Source organism: Ostrea edulis, chromosome 5 (genome assembly GCF_947568905.1).
Source record: "Ostrea edulis chromosome 5, xbOstEdul1.1, whole genome shotgun sequence".
In the NCBI taxonomy this organism is placed as follows: Eukaryota; Metazoa; Mollusca; class Bivalvia; order Ostreida; family Ostreidae; genus Ostrea; species Ostrea edulis.
In genome coordinates this window covers 76,968,532-76,989,835 of record NC_079168.1, presented here as the reverse complement: position 1 = coordinate 76,989,835, position 21,304 = coordinate 76,968,532, and the positions used below count along the sequence as shown (strand labels likewise).

Below are 21,304 nucleotides of genomic sequence, written 5' to 3'. Positions count from 1 at the left end.
AAGTGAACAAACTCAAAACTATTCTTGGGGTTCAGATATTGCAGGATAGCTGTAGTTTAAGGGGACAAAACTCAGTTTCTTCCTCAAATGAAAGTTTTATCTATGAAGTAGTAAAATACAATATCACATCTTTGTAAATTTAGTATCGTGTAAAATTTTTATTGTAGTAAAAGAATATGAAAGGGGCTCCCCTCCCTTTTACATGCAATATGTGAACAGAAAAGTTCAATTTATCTTATCGATACTTCCAAGTTTTAATAAAGAGTTGCAAGAGCTCGTGGATATTGATCTGAACTTTAGACTGAATCAATATCAAGTACTCTGTTCTTTATGATAAATTATGATTGTATTAAAGAGTTGTTTTGGTTTTTTTTAACCTAAGATTGTGTTCCACGCCCCCTTTGTTTTATATGTTTTCTTTCTTTCTTTCTCTCTTTCTTCTTCTTTATATTTATGAAAATGTCTTTTGCATATGAATATTGATGATATTATTGTGTAGTTAAATTACATATATGTATATAATGTAAAAGTCAAATAAAAAATCAAACAATAAAAAAAAAAAAAATTGACATAATGTGCATGTACATATCATAAACATGTAGATATTTTTGTAACAGTATATAAAGGAACCGGGAACAAATCCTGGTTCTGAAGTTATGTTATATAAACTGGTGTTATAAACCGGATTTTCAAAGAAAGAAAAAAAAGTACTCTGTTCTCAAAGTTGAACTCTCAACTTTCAACTGCATGTAACTTTCAATGTACTCTAATAATATCCTTTATTTAAACAGGACTGCACAATTAGTTATACAAACTAGTTTACATTGTGCTCCTGTCTTTATCATATAACAAGTTTATTTTTAATAAAGCAATTTATTTAAAAATTGGTCATTCTATTTTTGGTGATGGCTGTTATCACTTGTAGGCTGACTGTGTAGATGTATTTACATTCTTGCCTAATTTTTTTTTTAATTTCTACCAAGATTGTTTGTAGAACCCACCCAAGGTAACCACCCCCTCCGTTTCTTATTCTTTATTTCCAATAAGATTCATATTTTATTTCATCTCATTTGCTTATTGTAATAATATTGTGGCTGGGAGAATGATGTTGTGTATTACTTTTATATATTGCATTTCTAGTCAAGATGCGGGTATGTCTCCCAGTCAATTTCGTTCTGTATTCTTAGAACTAACATTTTTTAGTCATTTTAAATAAATGACAAACTTTTACACCTAACATGTCTTTCTGTTATGATCTTCATAGAAACAAACAGAGCTGCAATGTTGACTTCGATTAACAACAAGATTTTAACATAAATGTGTAGGACATTTATCATAAACCCTAAAATATCACAGTTAATTTACATACAGATATCATCATAAGAACTATCTGAAAAGAGACCATAAACACATGAGTATTAGTGAGGATCAAAATAATGTTTGAGATAGGCTGATTAAAAGCTGTACTACGAGATACGATTTGTTTTAGTTTTGTTTTTTGTACGTATTACTACCCATTAACCTTCGCTTATCGGTGGATGCGGTTTACCATTATTTGTATGGGATAGGTTGATTAAGGAGGTATACTACATCGTTATAATGGCTGACTTCCTTTTAAAACATGCATGAAAATATGAATATTAGCAATATTACCTAATCCGTTTAGATTTAATCGTCTAGCTAAGTATCGCAGTAGTATAGCGGGTCAACTACTGATCTGCAGATCGCGGCTTCAAGTCAAGCCGGAGTTTTAAATTTTCAGATTACTTTCTGCTAAAACTATTTTTTTTTTACTAAAGAAAGTAAATTTGATTTTTAAAAAATAATATTTTACATATCCTTCAACTTTTCATCCCTATCTTTATCTAGTGTGTCATTCTTAAGTTATCCTCTCCTAAAACATGACCCTTAGAACAGAGCCAACATAATGTAACAGTTGTTAAGAATTTTAAAGAAAATTAGATAGTTTCGTTTATACGCATTGGTTTAGTTTATTGCCAGAAGATACGTGTTAAACAACAGCTGTTACATTATAATGAATTAGAATTCAATTATAAAACCTATTTATAATTGATTGTCATGAATAAAATGCCAAACACACCTGCGTAGATTTTATGAGAAGGAGCGAGGCGGTCGCATGTAACGAGGTCAAGGTCATATCAGCCAAGGAATCTGAAGACAGTTATGTTTAACATAAAAAAAAACCCGCAAGAAAATAGTATAAAATGCATCACATGAATTAAATGTACCTTGTCTGAACTACATGAAACACATAGAGCTTAATATTACGCAGGTTTATGTCTGCTTTCAGAGAGAATTCTAGTTAAATCTGTAGTGTAGAGTCTCCTCAGTATATACTATATTAAACTGTACGTAAAACGTATGTGATGACTGATAAGTCATACTACACGGCATAGGGTAATAAAGAAATATACAGGAGGGGATGAACTGCCACGCTTTACGCCTGTATATTTCGTGAAGCGTGTTTGCGCTAAGCTGCCACGCTTTACGCCTGTGTATTTCGTGAAGCGTGTTTGCGCCTGTATATTTCGTGAAGCGTGTTTGCGCCTGTATATTTCGTGAAGCGTGTTTGCGCCTCATGGAAAGTGTGCCGGCGTGAATCGTTGTTGGTTTTTTTCTTTCAGAAATGAAATTCATTTCTTATATCTGCATTCTATTTCCATTTGTGTTAAAGAATTCTCAGCCGTTAAAATAGTCGCACTATGTTGATCAAGATTCATACGCACATCGTTCACATTCATGAGGAAACATTTCATTTGGGAACGATATCGAGGGCAAAAACACGAGAAATGTACATATTACATGTTGTGAGAAATGTACATATTAGTGAGAAATGTACATATTACATGCAGTGAGAAATGTACATATTACATGTAGTGAGAAATGTACATATTACATGTAGTGAGAAATGTACATATTACATGTAGTGAGAAATGTACATATTAGTAGTGATACATTCGAATTAACGTAGGGTGTTTCATTTTATACAAGACGGCACTTGAGCTCCGAAAGCGAATTGATCATTCCGTATATCAGAGTAAAATATTGTACAAATTACATTTTTTTTTTAAATTTTGATGTGTTGCTCGTTAACTAAACTTTTAAATTTTCTACTTTTAAAAACTGTTTCGAATAAGAAATACAAAGTCTTCTAGTTTCAAGCCCGCTGTTTTAATAAATAAAGTTGCATCATATACACACAGACGCTCAATAAAGATAGTGATATAAAAGACAGTAATACAATTACTTCAGAATCAGCACGCAGTATATCTTAAACAACAAAAACAAAAACCAATGACCTAAAATCATCAGTTCTGATCGGATGAATTTGCCTGGTGGCTGTCATGATTTATATAAGTCAATAAACAAATTAACGTCTTCATACGTCACCAATCCATCAGAAACATTTCCCTAAAGGCTCAACAACCAACAGGGGATAATGATAAATACACAAAACGACCAACGAAGAGCGACATAAAATTTGTTTGACTTTTAAGTATCATACTTAAAAACAAATCAAGTCCTGAGAATGTCCCCAGCTCTATGCACTGTGATGGTATCAGACAATGCCGAGTTGCTGTCCAGCAGATATTAATGGTCACGACTTCCGGTTTAAACTGGAGTGACCAGTACAGTAACTTTACACAGGTACGTCACTGCCCATAAAACTCTCAGGTGTGGAAAATTTGTAGCACACATAGAATCAAAGTCCGCATGTATCTATCCCATACCGCTAACATGTGTGGCTGATGTCTGCAATTAGTGAAATTCTCAGCAGTAAAAAACAAATCTACAGCATGCAAAGAAATTAAAAAAAAAAACATCTCCGACTATTTTGAATATCATTGCTTTCTTTATGTTTACCTGAACACATCCATTTTGATAATGGCGTCCTTGTAAGCACCGAGGAATGTTTCCATGTCAGGCGCTGTCATACCCAGAGATAGGCAGGGCTCTGTCACCTGTGAGGGGTGGGGGTGGGGCAAAATAAAAGTAAAGTCAATAATGAGATTTACAAGACATTGTATGAATATGATTTTAATTAAAACTCTAAAGCTGCATTGCATTGCTGCAAACCACAGTTTTGGGCCCACATGCTCCCAAACCATGGTAATATATGATGATGTGAATTTTGGGTCATTTGAAGAATTCAGTAACTATAATCTTGTGTGATATTGCATACACTTCATATAACCTTTCTGGCTGAACACGATGTTGTATGTGTATTTATTTTAGCATTGTCAAAATTTAACTTAATACTGCATGTTGAATACATAGATTATATTGAAACTTTACATGTATGCATCCAACTGACCTTCTCCACTAAGTCCAGGAAGATATCTCGAGCGTCCTTGCTGTGATTCAGTCCACATGCTATGCTTATAATGGCCTTAGAACAATTCTTAAACAGATAATCAATTTCAAAATAATTTTTTTTTACGTGCATTATCAATCTCATTCAAAATGAATTCAGGCAAATATGTATGTGCATAAACATAGCATAACACATATAAAAATATGTATGTGAATAAACATAGCATAACACATATAAAAATATGTATTTGCATAAACATAGCATAACACATATAAAAATATGTATGTGCATGAACATAGCATAACACATATAAAAATATGTATGTGCATGAACATAGCATAACACATATAAAAATATGTATGTGTATAAACATAGCATAACACATATATAAATATGTATGTGCATAAACATAGCATAACACTTATAAAAATATAGCTGCAGAACTGTAGCTCTCTGAAAAAATATTTTGACATGTCAAAATATTTTTTCAGAGAGCTACAGTTCTGCAGCTAATAAAAATATGTATGTGCATAAAAATAGCATAACACATATAAAAATATGTATGTGCATAAACATAGCATAACACATATAAAAACTTGGAGACTGCTATTCATTCGCATCACGATGAACAACTAGATGCTAATATGAGAGAGACGGAGGCACAGCAGACAAAGGCATTCGCTGATAGATATTGGTAATAAATACTGGTAAATGTTAAATGATAGTCAATCTGTACAGCGTGATGGCAGACCCCCTACCTTAAAAGATTCCTCTACCATATGTCTGGATTTCTTGGACAAGGCCTGCTTGAGATGACTAATCACCTGTCTGAATATTTCAAACATTGTATAAAGTTAGTGATCTATCTGTAAGGACCCACTTTAATGATCCGGAAATAGAACAGCTATCTGATCTATATATGACAAGAGCTTTTATTTGCCTACTAAAATTTGCAGCAATGCTTTTGTTTCCAAATTGCATTTTTTTTTGCAGGGGATGCATTTTAATTGTAAATCTTAATTTGACCAAGATATGCCTAGACATCGCAAAGATGACATTTTATTGCCACATTTGAAATATTTTGACATATAATGGCTATTTTTTGTAGTTTTCCTTCAAGAAAACATGGAGCTGCAGCTTGGATACACTAATGCTGTAGATTTATTTTCCCAGTCCACAGAAGTGACAGAAACATTTAGTTTGTCCAACTCTGAGCTCTATGTTTTCTGAAAGAAAAATGTTCAGACAAATTAGCATTTTAATTAGATAAGAGTAAAATTGAGAAAAGACACTTTTGATGTTGTGCTAAGTCTAAATCTCTGTAAATCTTAGAGAATGATCACATCAAACTGTACTGGACATTGTCTCCTTTCAGACATAGAATTAAATCTAGTCTTTTTAAGGCACAGCTTGTTTTTTTTTAGTTTTATGGGAAACAAGAAGTCTGTGATCATATACTGTCCTAATTCAAATTGACCACATTACAGCGGGGTTTCCAAATCCTATTCCTGTATATATCATGGTTCTGTAATTCAATTTTCAAAAAATTTCAGAGTTGGTAATTATATTCTAAACAAGAGACCCATGGACCACATTGCTCACCCGAGTCATATTGGCCCCACTGTTCATCTTTTAGAATGATTTTCTTCCCTTGATAGATTTAACCCCATTGAGTCATGGTTTAACTGCACTTGAATCTACAGAACATGGCCATATTTCCCCCCTCTATATTAATGTATTACTATAATGAACACTATAAAATGATACCCAATGTTAGCCCCACCTTAACCCTTGGTTCTATAATTTGAAGAAAAAAACCCTTGAGAATGTTTGCCTATTACCATCAATTTGTGAGGACCCCTACTCTTGTAATCAATGTTTTAAAATTTACTTCACAGATATTTCATCTTTTCTGGCCAATGGTTCTTGAGGAAAATATTTTCAAATGACCCCACCCCATTTTTGACTTTTATTGATAATATTCCCTTTATAATGGGGGTGACTCTTCATATAAACAAACATGAATCTCCTTTACACATGGCTACTTTATGCCAAGTTTGGTTGAAATTGGCCCAGTGGTTCTGCAGAAGAAGATGAAATTGTGAAAAATGCATATGATGACAACAACAAACAACTTTTAATCAGAAAAGCTCGCTTGAGACGTTGGCTTAGGTTAGACAAAAATGTCTGAATATTTGGCACTTATTTTGTGAATCAGACAAAACGAATCTTCTACCATGATTCTCTTCAGTTTATCATCCCTTAAAGGACACAACGCATGTTTCTAAACTTTTTCATTTTTTCAGCAAAATTAACTCTTTTTATGCCTAAAACTACTTTAAATGTGTTTTAAATGAAATATTTTACATAGTTTTCAAGTTTGAAAGCGATGAAATTCAAATCTTGCGATATGCATATTTTCGTTCGCTAGTTTACGCGCCATTATGTGTGATGTCATATGCGCCCTCGGGTTTGAAAACATATATTAGCCATTTCATAAACAGATTTATAGAATAGTACAAATAGAACAAATTTATAGAATAGTAATTGTATTCATTTTGTACATACTACATGAAAATGAGCCAATGAAAACAACAATACATATATATCTTTCAAAATCATAATAAATACAATTACATTTGAACAAAACACAATATGACAAAAAATTTGATCAAATTTATAATAGTTTTTAATTTTTTTCCCCCTAAGCGTGAATACTAAGCAAATATGTATAGTAAAACATGGTTATAGCGAAGCAACCATGATGTCCTATTTTACCTTGAAATATGTGTAATTCATTATATGCGTTATTCTTTAGAATTGTCAATGAGAGGAATGAAAAGCACTTCAATATAATTGTTAATTCATTATAAGTGTGTTTTTGTAATCATGGCTTGCTGTAAGTAAGTTCATATCCTAGTGTGGAATATTGTAGATGTCTCTAAAACAGCAAAATATTGTGGGCTACTTTTAACATTGGTAAATCCAATAAAATCATACCCTTTGTGTTCATCCAAAACTTCTTTTTCCGATATCATTTTGAGTTCTCTGAGATCCTGCAGAAATCTTCTATCCAAATCAACATCCATGTCTTCATGTACCTTACAATCTACAACCACAAATAAACATTACAATGTATAAACACAAATAAACATTACAATCTACAAACAAAAATAAACATTACACTGTACAAACACAAATAAACCTTACAATCTACAAACACAAATAAACATTACACTGTACAAACACAAATAAACCTTACAATCTACAAACACAAATAAACATTACAATGTACAAACACAAATAAACCTTCTTCTTCTCAAGAACCACTGAGCCAGAAAAGCTGATTTTTACATGAAAGCTTTCTGACATAGTGCAGATTCAAGTTTGTTCAAATCATGGCCCCCGGGGATAAGATGGGGCCCCAAGGGGGGATCAAAGTTTACACACAAATATATAGGGAAAAACTTTAAAAATCTTCTTCTCAAGAACCACTAAGCCAGAAAAGCTGAGATTTACATGAAAGCTTCCTGACATAATGCAGATTCAAGTTTGTTCAAAACATGGGCCCCTGGGGTTGGATGGGGCCACAATAGGGGATCAAAGTTTTACATACAAATATATAGGAAAAATCTTTAAAAATCTTCTTCTCAAGAACCATTGGGCCAAAGAAGTTGACATTTACATGAAAGCTTTCTGACATTGTGTAGATTCAAGTTTGCAAAGGGTAGTTTGGGTTATAATAGGGACTAAGGTTTTACATGCAAATATATATGGAAAGTCTTTAGATATGGGCCAAGGTGACTCAGGTGAGCGATGTGGCCCATGGGCCTCTTGTTTGTTGTTGTTTTCGACTGGTATATATGGTAAATGCTACTGATAGCAAAGAATATCCTAATCCATCTACTACATGTACATATATGATGTTCATTAAAGTGATAATCGATCTGAAAGTCAAAAGGGACTTTAAATTTGATTGAATGGACATTATGATGCTGATTGAATATATAATGCAGTTATTTTTGAGGTACAAATATTTTAACTTCTCTCTCTCTCTCTCTCTCTCTCTCTCTCTCTCTCTCATGATGTGTACGCAGTTGTACAAACACAAATAAACATTACAATGTACAAACACAAATAAACCTTACAATCTACAAACACAAATAAACATTACAATCTACAAACACAAATAAACATTACAATGTACAAATAAACATTACAATCTACAAACACAAATAAACATTACAATGTACAAACACAAATAAACCTTACAATCTACAAACACAAATAAACATTACAATGTACAAATAAACATTACAATGTACAAACACAAATAAACATTACAATGTACAAACACAAATAAACCTTACAATCTACAAACACAAATAAACATTACAATCTACAAATAAACATTATAATGTATAAACAGAAATAAACCTTTCAATCTACAAACACAAATAAACAATACAATGTACAAACACAAATAAACCTTACAATCTACAAACACAAATAAACATTACAATCTACAAATAAACATTATAATGTATAAACACAAATAAACCTTTCAATCTACAAACACAAATAAACCTTACAATCTACAAACACAAATAAACATTACAATCTACAAATAAACATTATAATGTATAAACACAAATAAACCTTTCAATCTACAAACACAAATAAACATTACAATCTACAAACATAAATAAACATTACACTGTACAAACACAAATAAACCTTACAATGTACAAATAAACATTACAATCTACAAACACAAATAAACCTTACAATGTAGAAACACAAATAAACAATTCAATCTACAACCACAAATAACATTACAATCTACAAACACAAATAAACCACATTCTTGGAATTCTTTGTATATCTCTCATTTCATTACACAGCAAAGACCTGTATGAATAAATTGTAGAGTTGCTAGGGGGTGGGGTGGTGCATTGATTGCTTTTTGCAAATTTTCTATTTGAATTCTAAAATAGTAAAGAAAAGTGGTGCCCCCTCGTTCTTTGCCTTGAATTTATGGGCCTTTACAACACTTGAAGTCCACTTTCTCCTTACCAACAGAGACATATTTATAGGGAACCATTAAATATGTACTTGTGTAATTCTATATTTACAACACTTGAAGTCCACTTTCTCCTTACCTGCTGAGCTGTATGACCAGTTGGTGATCATCTGATTTGCACAGAATACAAAATCCTCAAATGTTAAGTGACTGAGCCTTTTCTTTCCAGTTTCAAATCTGTTGTTAGCAATGAAGACAATAGCTGCATACTGCCTGTAAACATGAAATATATACAAAATTCAGGAGTGAAGATATTGAGAACAAATTTCTATTGGTCTTTAATCCTCAAACATTACCTATGTTATCGAATTCTCTACAAAATGATATCAAACAATACATCTTATACTTCATAAATATTTTCAAACTGACACATGTACCTATATTCAGAATGCAATTTAATGCCTTTAATTTCTGTCTCTTCTAAAGCACAGAGAAATGATGAATTACTTAATTTTATTAGAACAAATGAACTAGCATCTTCACAAAGGATGAAAATTGACATGCAATAATTACAGTATCTGCTTGATAATTTTACAAAAGATTCAGACAACTGGACAGTGGTAAGTGTTTCAGTGGTTTTTTTTTTTTGAGTTTTGATTTAGACTACCTGTACTTTCAGTATACTGACTGGAATTTTGATTCAGACTACCTGTACTTTCTGTACTTTGATTGGAGTTTTGATTTAGACCTATATCTGTATTTTCAGTCCTTTGATTTAGACTACCTATACTTTCAGTACTTTGTCTGGAATTTTGATTTAGACTACCTATAATTTCAGTACTTTATCTGGAATTTTGATTTAGACTACCTGTACTTACAGTACTTTGATTGGAGTTTTGATTTAGACTACTTGTACTTTCTGTACTTGATTGGAGTTTTGAGTATAACTACCTGTACTTTCAGTACTTTGATTGGAGTTTTTTTTTAGTTTGACTACCTGGCCAGATCCTCAGATAGCAGATAGTGAGTCTTAATGTTTTCCACTAGCGATCCCATCATGTCTTCTACTGTCTTAAATACTCGTTTCAGATTGTCAAACTGTAATAAAAAATCATTGTAATCATGTAATTACTTCATTGTAATCAACTATTGAATGGTGATTTACGCAGTATCTCAGAAGACTACAAAACATAATTTTGTTCTTAATAAATGTTTTAAATTATTACAACTGCGACACACCTAATTCATTAAACAGGTAGTGACAGTTCCATCACCAAATGCTCAGCATCAGGTGTGAATGTCACGGGTCCTCGAAGATGACCTTAAAAACGGAAGTCCCGTGTAACAGTAGGTGTGGCACACTAAAGAACCCTCACTGCTCAATGGCCGTAAGCGCCGAGCAAAGGCCTAAATTTGAAGCCCTTCACCGGTCTAGGTGATGTCTCCATATGAGTGAAAAATTCTCGAGCGAGACGTTAAGCAAGATATAATCAATCAATCAATCTATCACACATACAAACATGAATATTTAATCCAACATCTCTATCACACATACACATGTCAACATCTAATTCAACATCTCTAGATCTATCACACATACAAACATGAACATTTAATTCAACACCTCTATCACACATACACACATGAACATCTAATTCAACATCTCTATCACACATACAAACATGAACATTTAATTCAACACCTCTATCACATATACACACATGAACATCTAATTCAACATCTCTATCACACATACACACATGAACATCTAATTCAACACCTCTATCACACATACACACATGAACATCTAATTCAACATCTCTATCACACATACACACATGAACATCTAATTCAACATCTCTATCACACATACAAACATGAACATCTAATTCAACACCTCTATCACACATACACACATGAACATCTAATTCAACATCTCTATCACACATACACACATGAACATCTAATTCAACACCTCTATCACACATACACACATGAACATCTAATTCAACATCTCTATCACACATACACACATGAACATCTAATTCAACATCTCTAGATCGATCACACATACAAACATGAACAAAACATCTGACCTGTCTCCTGCAGCTGCGGAGTGGGATTCTAGTCTTCTCACTGACGTCATCCATGTCTTTTCTATTTCTGGAGGACAATTTCTTACCAAGTATTTCCCTGACGACCACCGAATCAAACCGATAATACCTACAACAGAACGTCCTCAAATTCACACAATTATTCAAAATTCAGTAAGCTTTGAACATTTTTAGGAGGGCTGCATGAACACATTTATACATTATAAGTTATAGTGGACACTTGCCTTTCAATGACACGCTTCTGCAAATCAGTTCCCATCTGGTAAATTTGTTGGTCCATCAGCTTTGGTGGTGATTTTAGAAGTTTCTCAAAACTGGTGAACAACCTGTACTGATCTTGAATATCACTGAACACGATCTCCATGGAAACATCTGCCTTCTGTAGAACCCCACTCTTCTGAAGGAACAGTGCTGCATCATGCACTAAAACAATTCATATAGAAGTGTACATGTAAGATTGATTTGATTGATTGATTTTTTATGTTTTTCGCCACATTCAACAATTTTTCAGTTATATAGTGGTGCCCAGTTTATGTTGGTGGAAGAGAGAACCCAGATACAATGTACCTGAGAAGAGACCATTGACCTTCCGAAAGTAAACTGGGAAACTTTCTTACTTACCGGCGCGAGCGGGATTCAAACCCGCACCGACCAGAGGTGAGAGGCCGTGTGATTTTGAGCGCGATGCTCTAACCACTCGGCCATGGAGGCCCCATACATGTAAGAGGAAGGGAGATAAACAGATCAGACCAGGATTTGAACCTGTGTCTCCTGAATTTCTAGTCTGGTGTTCTACCAGCTGAGCTCTCTGGCCAATGACAATTGAACCTGTCTGACCACCAAAAAGGTATCACACAAACTCTGTTGAAGCATCTTTAGTACATTTATAAATCGATATCAGTCAAAGACAATGCCACATGGTCTTCCTAGGTGTATCAAAATTTTATCAGAAATTCTGATTCCTAAACTTCCTTAGTCCTGCCTTGTTGTACAAATTACATGAATGCCTGTCTGTGAAGTGTTAACATTAGTGAAAGAAGTAATCCATTTCATCAGAAACTAGAAACTGAGTGATTGTCATATTTTAGTAAATTGTTGAGATGAGGCTTGGATTTCTCAAAAAAATACCTCAAACTTAAGTTTGAGTTTTCTTTTATTTGAGTTGTCAAAATTTGAGCAAAATCTCAGACTTAAGTCCAAATTTAAATTGAAGTTTCTTTAGAGAAATCCAGGCCATGTAATAATCCAGTGGTGGATACAAAAAATGTTCAAGGGATGGGGTGGGGTTGCAACCCAAGTTTGTATCTTTTCCAGGGTTCCAAATTACCGCTCGCCCACTCGCATTGGCGACTAAACTTTGCTTGTGGGCACCCAAAATTTTCGTTCTCGTCGCCCACTTGGCGACCGTAATTGTCCGATCAACATTTTTCTTTCCGACCGATCCGAGTCCTATTATAATTGAAGTTCAATTTCCGGTTGAGGTTTTGCCACTTGGCGAGACATTCATGATTCCTGGGGTATCAAACCTTCCAAAATGTATTTAAACCAGAAGTTGAACAACACAAGGGTTACTTCAAATGAAAAGAAAGCGTCTGCTTTTAACCAAAGTGGAAAGAAGGGGAGAATATGGCTCGATGACGGCAAAAAGGGGATGACGTGCTGTGTGTACAAAACATGACACGAATGGTCCAGTCATTGTGACTGCTTGCCCAAATTATAAACTTGACAGCATCGTAAAGCTGAGAAATTTTGAAATAACATAAAAAGTCTGAAGAAACGTGTGTTAAAGTCAGACGCCGCGAAGATCATAAAGTTGCTAGGTTGACGAAATGAGAGAGGTATTTAAAAGAATTACGGAGAAGGAAACAGAATTTAAATATTGATATTTTAATTTTTTAAATAAATTGCAATGTGACCTGATGTTTCTTTTTTCTTGTAAAAAAAACCCCCATGTTATTCAATTTCATGATATGTGTCGCTGTGGGCTACTGAAATTTCATGTGGGCTAACAGAATTTCTTATTCAGGGGCCCACTTGGCCCCTAAGGTATTCAGTCGAAGTTGGAACCCTGATTTTCAGCCCCCAAAATGGAAAAAGAACCAAAATGTGGCTATTTTTGATAAAAATATTCAACTGGTGTGTGTGTGTGAGTTAATGTGTGCATTTATAACCTTTATAACCCCCTATCTAGATCTGCCACTGTACTTGACTGGTCACTATCTACCCCTATCTAGATCTGCCACTGTACTTGACTGGTCACTATCTACCCCTATCTAGATCTGCCACTGTATTTGATTGGTCACTATCTATTGTGTTACAGGTTGCTCTGTGTCATGCTGGTCAATTCAATTTAGAGGTTTGAAGGCATATAGCACATCACATTTAGTATCAGTAACACCAGCAAGTATCTGTCCAAGGTTGTGTGAAGAGACTTGTGTGGTACTTAGCGTACATGTTACTTGTTACCTCTCGCTTACAGTTCCACCGCTGGCTAACAGATATGTGAAAAGAGAGCCAGTACACTGCCTCTCCACAACAAGCCCTATGCAGATTTCCTCCCTGTGGTGACAGATGGAAACTGGGCACCGTAAGGACCCAGGCTTGAGCTCCAAGGACTCGGAGGAGACTTGGTCCCTAGATGCACGACGTGCAAGGCCCACCAACGTGTGGATATGCCCTGACGTCTGCAAACCAAGCCCCCAGCTATGGGCCAAATAGCTCCATTGTCTTGTGGGTAAAATACAATATGGGGAAGGAAAAGACTATGGGAGTAAACCCAGAAAATCCGGACAGATGGAGTTCGTCAGCAAATGCGGTCATCTAAGGGAACGAGCCCCCCGACAGAAAAACCCGATTCCTGCAGGTAGCAAAATGGTCGCAGGGCCAATCACCCTACACTGTAATAAAAGACACGATTACGAAACCAAATACATGCAAAGAAATATCCAATCACGGGGAGATAGAACTCTTAAGGCAACACCCATGTGACATAGTGCAGGATCTTGTGTTATAAGAGGCCCTATTCTCCAGGAGGAGAGAAGGAACTAAGTCAAGTAAGTCAATACCATCAAGTTCATTAGCATCAATACAGTTTCATTTACAACATAGTACCTCTTTAGGGCTGCAACAGGTACCCGAAATACCTGAAAACCGCGGGTCGTGATGTTTGGGTTGGATGCGGTTCCATTTTCCCGTATTTCGTTTCATGTCTGGTTTTACGATAGAATCATTACTATAAATCTGTTTAAACAAAATGACATCAAAATTCTCAAATGTGGCTTTATTTTGATTAATTTGTTAAATGATGGCATTGTGGAAAAAACAATGACATTATGTAAGATATGTCAGACACATTTAGAATATGCTACAGGATCAACATAGTCAATGACAAAAGTAGAAGTGACAATGTTGTTTCTAGTACCATGGATGTCAAGTCTAAACCAGAGTCAACGTTTGCAAGTAATTATTGTAACATAATACAATAAATGTTTTTGATTTTAACTTTGTATTAGAGTTTTGAAATTGCTATACAGACCCTAACCGAAATATCTAAACCCGAATTAAAAAATACTGAACTGACCCGGAACAGTGACAGCCCTATACTTCAATGATTAAATTCTCAAGTGATTTTCTTTAACACAATAACTAACCCACTTTTGCCAACATATTGTGGGTAAAGAATTAGATTTCTTTATTTTCTATCCCAAGAAATCCCTTGCAGTAATCTTTGAAGGCATATAAACCATTTAACAGGTTGGAAACACTTCCCCTATCGCATTTTGTTTAGTGAGATCTACTTGCTAAAATGCGATTATCACTTTTTTAGAGCAAAAATATAAACATTACCATAAACAGGCATTTCATTGCTTTGATTGAAAATGATGACAAATCCTGTGCACTACTGAATAAGTAATAAGTGCGATATGCACTCAACGTGGCACAACTAGTCTGTAAAATTCAAAACAGTCAAGAAAATTCCTATCAATGTTGCTGTGTTAGAAGGAAAGGGGTTGAAATCCAATGTAAATCATGTGTACTTTTGTTTTGGTTTTTATATTTGTAGTAGCACAGGAACCAGTAATTTCATCTGTAATAAATTTGTGTTTCTTATTAGGAGGGTGGTTAGACCTGTACCTGTACTATTATTATATTACAGACAAAATTACTGGTTCCTATGGTAGTAATACCGGGTATCTTAGCACTTTTTCCCCTTTTTCACGTGAAGTATGAATAGATGTACTCCTCCCAGTGTTTTTCTCGGTTGCACGAAATACATGTATATTTACTCTCGCTAGAGAGGGATCTCGTCATAGGGGGAAGTAAAAACTGGGCCGGGTCACCTTGGTAATCCAAATTTTTTAGTTTTCTTCGTTACTTTATTTTCGTTTGATGTGAAACTTCTTCATCTTAATCTGGAAGATACATTGGGTCTTTGCTACAAAAATTACGGCATAATTTTGCTTCACTGTGAAAATATCAACAATTGTTTATTTCAGGTTGGTAAAATGGGTAGCGAGAAAAAATACAGATTTTTCTGTGATTACAATTGATATATGTTACACAACAATGAAACTAGACATAATTTAGATAAATATTATGACAATTCATCTCCAAAATGCTGCAGTACCTGTTATGTGAGTCTTATATGTTTGATATTTACGATTTATTAAAACCCGGGTCAAAAGGAAACCGAACACGGGTAACCCATGGCCGAATATTAAAATTCCGAATAAACTGAAGGTGTAAGCTGTCACTTTCATCTTCGATGTATCCTGAACGTAATTCAGCTTCCCATCAATTACTAATTATGAATGGATATCACTTTGATCTCACAATTACGGATAATTAATAAAAAACAGTAGCAACTAAATCGGAATAAATAACGCCTGCCCGGGTCAACTGCATCCGGTTTCCTCTTGGCCCGGGTTTGGAAAAATCGCAGATAAGTAAAATAAAAGGCATTGAAATGGTCAAATAATGCATTAAGTATCAAATTCAACTCTCCATGAATTGAAAAAATGCAAGGTTTTCAGCAGTAGGTGCATAGTTTACAGAAAATATGCAATAATGTGTGTTCTGGTCTCGCTATCCATTTTACCAACCAGATTTTATACAATCATTGTATTCTTTATCAATAGGTAATATTATTTGCTAAATTTTGTACCGAAGACTAAATGTATCATTAAGAATATATTCTGTAGTGTAAGTTTCAAAACAAGCAAAGATATATCAACGAAGAAAACGAAAGAAATCGGTTTACGAAGGTGACCCGGCCCGGTTTTTACTACCCATTTTACCAACTATCGTTCCTAACCTGTTTAAAGATCTCTTCATAATTGTTAGACTACAATATATATGATATTAGAGGGTGAAGCGGAGCTCTCCCTATAGGTAACACGTATATACATGTTTAAAAGGAAAATATAGGAAAACAATGAAAAATTAAACCATACCTATGGAATTTGAAAATTTTGGTACTAATGGCGTCGATTCGAATACTATCGCGTGGACATGTATTTGACTGATTATTTGCTTTACGTCTTAGAAGGTGGGACATACAGTGTGAAAATTAAACTTTGCTTTATAGCATTATAATTGCTTGTTTTATAATCAATGATACCTATATTTTCAAGAAAAAATGATGCAAAGATAGTTTAACTTTTATTTTTAATTTTAGAGGCCATTTTTTGCATGTTGTATGTACCGAAAAACTCACGTAACAGGACAGACATAAGAAAGAATTTTTAACTAATACAAAGAACCAAGAAACTTATTTCACACGTATCATACTTTATAATGACAAATAATAGTGTTCTTTTTTATGACATATCCAATGGTATTTAAACTTTCTATATTTATTTGGTAATCGTACTTGTTAAACATAGTCTTAAATGCAGACACTAGCAGTATATTTCTGTCAGTTTCAAAATAGTGTCAACATGTTGTACATGATGGCTATAGTTTCATTCTTGACAACAGCTGCTAAACCATATCTATCTTTGAAACTACATGGTGAGTGGTAGATATTTGGTATAAATGGAAAAAAGCAAAGTAATCAGAAATATAATCACGTAACAAGACAGACGTTTATCATGTTTATTGTCTTTTCTTCTTTTTTTTTTTTTGTAAGGCAATCTCACATTATGTTTAAAGAATTTTAAAAGTCTAAGATATGTAATAAAGAAGTACCAAGGATATGAAGGAGGCATGATACAGTTAACTCATATCCAAGATACAGGTATGAATAACCTGAGAAACATACAGAAAACCAAAAATATACAAAACACAAAATATTAACAAGCACAGATGGTAAGATCTCTAATTTAAGGAGCTGGAAACAAGTGTTTTTGAAATTGGGCACTTTCTAACACATTAGTCATGTATATCCTGGACATTTTGATTGAAATAATTCCAGTGATTGGGACAAGAGTAACAAAATCTGAAAAATCAGTACTCATTTGAGGGTTACATTGTACATGATCCACATTTACAATGATATAGAATCTTTATGTTTGACATTTTATATGTATACCATTCTGGTCACTGTTTATGGGCTTAAAGGGAAAAAATGTTTAGAAATAATATTGAATAAGGGAGCATCCATTAGATTCTCTATGGTTTATATTTTAAAAAAGTATCCTGCAACCCCCCCCCCTGTAATTTTTTTCTTGTGCTTTTAAAATTGACAAAAGTATAGTAAAATAAATTGAGGGGCAATAAAATAGACACCCCCACCAACAACAAACACCCAAACAATGTTGTAAAGCATCGGTGCTTGAACACCAATGCACATAAAGTTATATAGCGACAGGGAATGTTTTGTGTTGATAAAAAACATTTAGTTGCGTGAAATGTCTGGAACTGTTACGTGATGCACAAAATCTATATAAAAACAATGGGATTCCGTCAGATATGAGAACAAAACAATAATTTTAACATTCTATTTTCATAGTTAAAGCAATGATTGGTACAATTTTGTGCGGTTCAAAACGCTTAAGTCGTATTTTTCCACTCTAAGTTTTTGATGTCTGTAATTGTTACGTGTCTATTTTTAGCATGTCTGTCAATTTTGATATATTCTGGGAACAGTCAAATCCATTGATTGGCCAACAAAAAATCTGCTCTTTTTAATTACCATGGACCTCACATTTATGTATAATGTTGTCATTTTGAATTTGTAATCACTTGTTCAGAAATAAATCCAACTTTTTTTCTGTTTTCACGTAACTCATCTCTTCACGTAACATCACGTAACTCTTAGGACAGACATATTTCGTGCTGATCTTGAAATTGTTGTCGATGAAGAGTGTGACGTATTTAAGTTAAAAAGAGACCCGGATATACCGACTGCGCTTGAGCAACTGGATTTCCCCGAATATTTATAGCATTTCTATGTCATTTGCATAAAGTAGATTTCACGTAACACGAAAATCGGACAGATAATTAGTATATACTTTTTCAAAACGAGAAAATACTCGAATTAGACCTTGGATAATCATACCGTTGTACATATATAAAGAAAACAAGTTGTTTTCGAAATGTTACAAGCAAAATACGGCTTAAGGAGGGTTTAATGAATAGAAATTAGGTGTGAAAGTTGTATGCCGGCATTGACAGACTCGCACGTCAAATAAGCCATTTACTAAAGTCGATAATTTCGTGTAATACGGAAGAAAATTTAATTTTTTGAAAATATGATTTTTTAAGACACAATACCAATATTTTAAAAATCACAGACAATTATGACACAACTTGGGACATAAAAGGGAGATTTTTGTTGAAAGTTTGTGACACTAACCATGTCCCAAAAAATGGCTTCCAGAAAGGGATGAAATTGAACTTCCAGTGTTAATTAAATTAAGATAATTCAAGTCACAACAATAATTTTATTTATTTTATTGAACAAAATTATAATAAACAGGAAAATACCATAATCAATAGGAAAATAATTGATTTGCATGATATATACACAGTTTTAGTACCCTTGGGGATAAAATCATGTAAAGCAAATAATGAGTCACTTCTCCATTTTGAATCTCGTCTACCCTAGTTCACGTCGTTCTGAGATGTTACAAAAATTCGTAAAAGCATGTAAATCTTATTTTCTTAATCATATATAATCACTCCACCATTAACGCCATGTTTGTTGTGATTCAGACGCTATGTATGTAAATTTGCTAAAAATACGACGCTGAATATGACGTCACAATGTACTGTTTACATCAGTTGCGTTGTATTTCCCGCGTTCAATATATAGGCGGATCAAATCCTGCTAACTTCGGGTTGTTTTTGTTCTGTTTTGGATATACATACTAATGCCAAAATTTTTTTGCTTCGCCCTCAAACACGGTCACGCCGTAAAACATATTATTAACAACAAAGCGCATTGTAATGTGTCCAGAGGGGAAATTTTAGCCACTGCCTGCGACCTGACATTCCCCAAAAGTAAGTAGAATCGTCCATATAAACATCTACCAGATACTCCGCCCCTGTCAGTGTCAGAGTAAAATAATCCGCTAAAAAGCTAATTCTAACGAAATGAAAAAGAAATAAATCCTCACCAGAGTACCCATTTAACCACAGGTCATACAGTTCAAAGTCAATCAACGTGTAATTTCCAACAAAAACATCAACGGCTGTCATGTCTTCGTCTAAAACAAGAGGATATACAATATGCGCGCTAAATATGTGAAGGTGTCACAAAATGGAAAAACAAATTCCGGAAAGCAGCATTAAGATCGACCCCCCCACCCCCAGAGAGAGAGAGAGAGAGAGAGAGAGAGAGAGAGAGAGAGAGAGAGCATTTATTATACAGCAATACTGTAACGGAATATGTAATATATGTTCTCTCACGAGGGCTAGCCCACTTTTATACGACATCCCTCTGCTTTTGGTCTAAAATATTTTAAAGGCAATAATGAAAGAGTAACTGATTTTCCAAAAGCACGATGTCTGAAAATTAGTGGCATATATTGAGATGCCAAAATCACTCCCCGTCTAAGCTCTTAATCAATGCATGTAATATATAAAATAGAATATCAGGTTACCATCCATCAAAACAGTTTTACAGCTGTAAGCGTGATATTTGAAGTTCCTTCTCATGTGTATAGGTCTAAATTTATTATATATGAACACGCAGATCCGTAATTTTTTTTTAAATAAAAAAAAACCCCTTGAAATATCAGGGTACCTCCCACAGAAATGTATTCATTGCATATTGAGAGATACCCATACCCGTGCTTTTCATGTTAATAGCTCCGAATTACATGTAACCATATGTCTGATATGAACACGAGGCTTCCTATAAGGTTTTCACGAGAGAAAAAAAAATGAAATTTCAGGGAGCCACATCAGTGCCACATGCAAGACCCTGACTTGGAATCCACAGGGTAAGAGAAAGCGGGGACGACCTAGAAACACCTGGAGAACGCGTGACATCACCTGACAAGGCGCAGCTAGAGCAGCTCAGAGCCTGAGATTCGGCTTGGCTGAATAATTGGACTGATGCCTTCACCAATTATTCAGCCAAGCCGAATCTCAGCCGAGATAACTCAGAGCCGTGTTCGCTGGAGGACGGTCGTGGACAGTCTATATATATTTCTCACGGAATCAGTCAGTATATTGTAAAATTGCCTACATATGGATTTAAAATAATTCATAAAACTATATATAAACTCTCTTTGGCAAATCTATTGGGATTTATGCAACACAAGTAAACTTTGTTCCATTCAAAATAAACAAACAGTGGACGTTTGGACTGAAACGACAGGACGAAGTGATTATTTCAAGAATACGTGTCGGCCATCCCAAACTGACACATTCTTACATACT

At 34.2% G+C, this 21,304-nt stretch overlaps 1 protein-coding gene across 1 annotated transcript; it reads right to left on the bottom strand.

The window, feature by feature from the left end:
* Positions 1-3,176: 3,176 nt before the first annotated feature.
* Positions 3,177-20,158, bottom strand: LOC125651950 (acidic fibroblast growth factor intracellular-binding protein-like). Its single transcript, XM_048880797.2, has 10 exons — positions 20,035-20,158; positions 11,698-11,896; positions 11,456-11,582; positions 10,357-10,457; positions 9,499-9,632; positions 7,337-7,445; positions 5,095-5,164; positions 4,337-4,423; positions 3,886-3,983; positions 3,177-3,774 (listed from the first exon to the last, which is right to left on the bottom strand). The coding sequence occupies exons 1-10, from the start codon at positions 20,114-20,116 to the stop codon at positions 3,693-3,695; spliced, it is 1,089 nt and encodes a 362-aa protein (XP_048736754.2). The 5' UTR covers positions 20,117-20,158; the 3' UTR covers positions 3,177-3,692.
* Between the last annotated feature and the right edge of the window lie 1,146 nt (positions 20,159-21,304).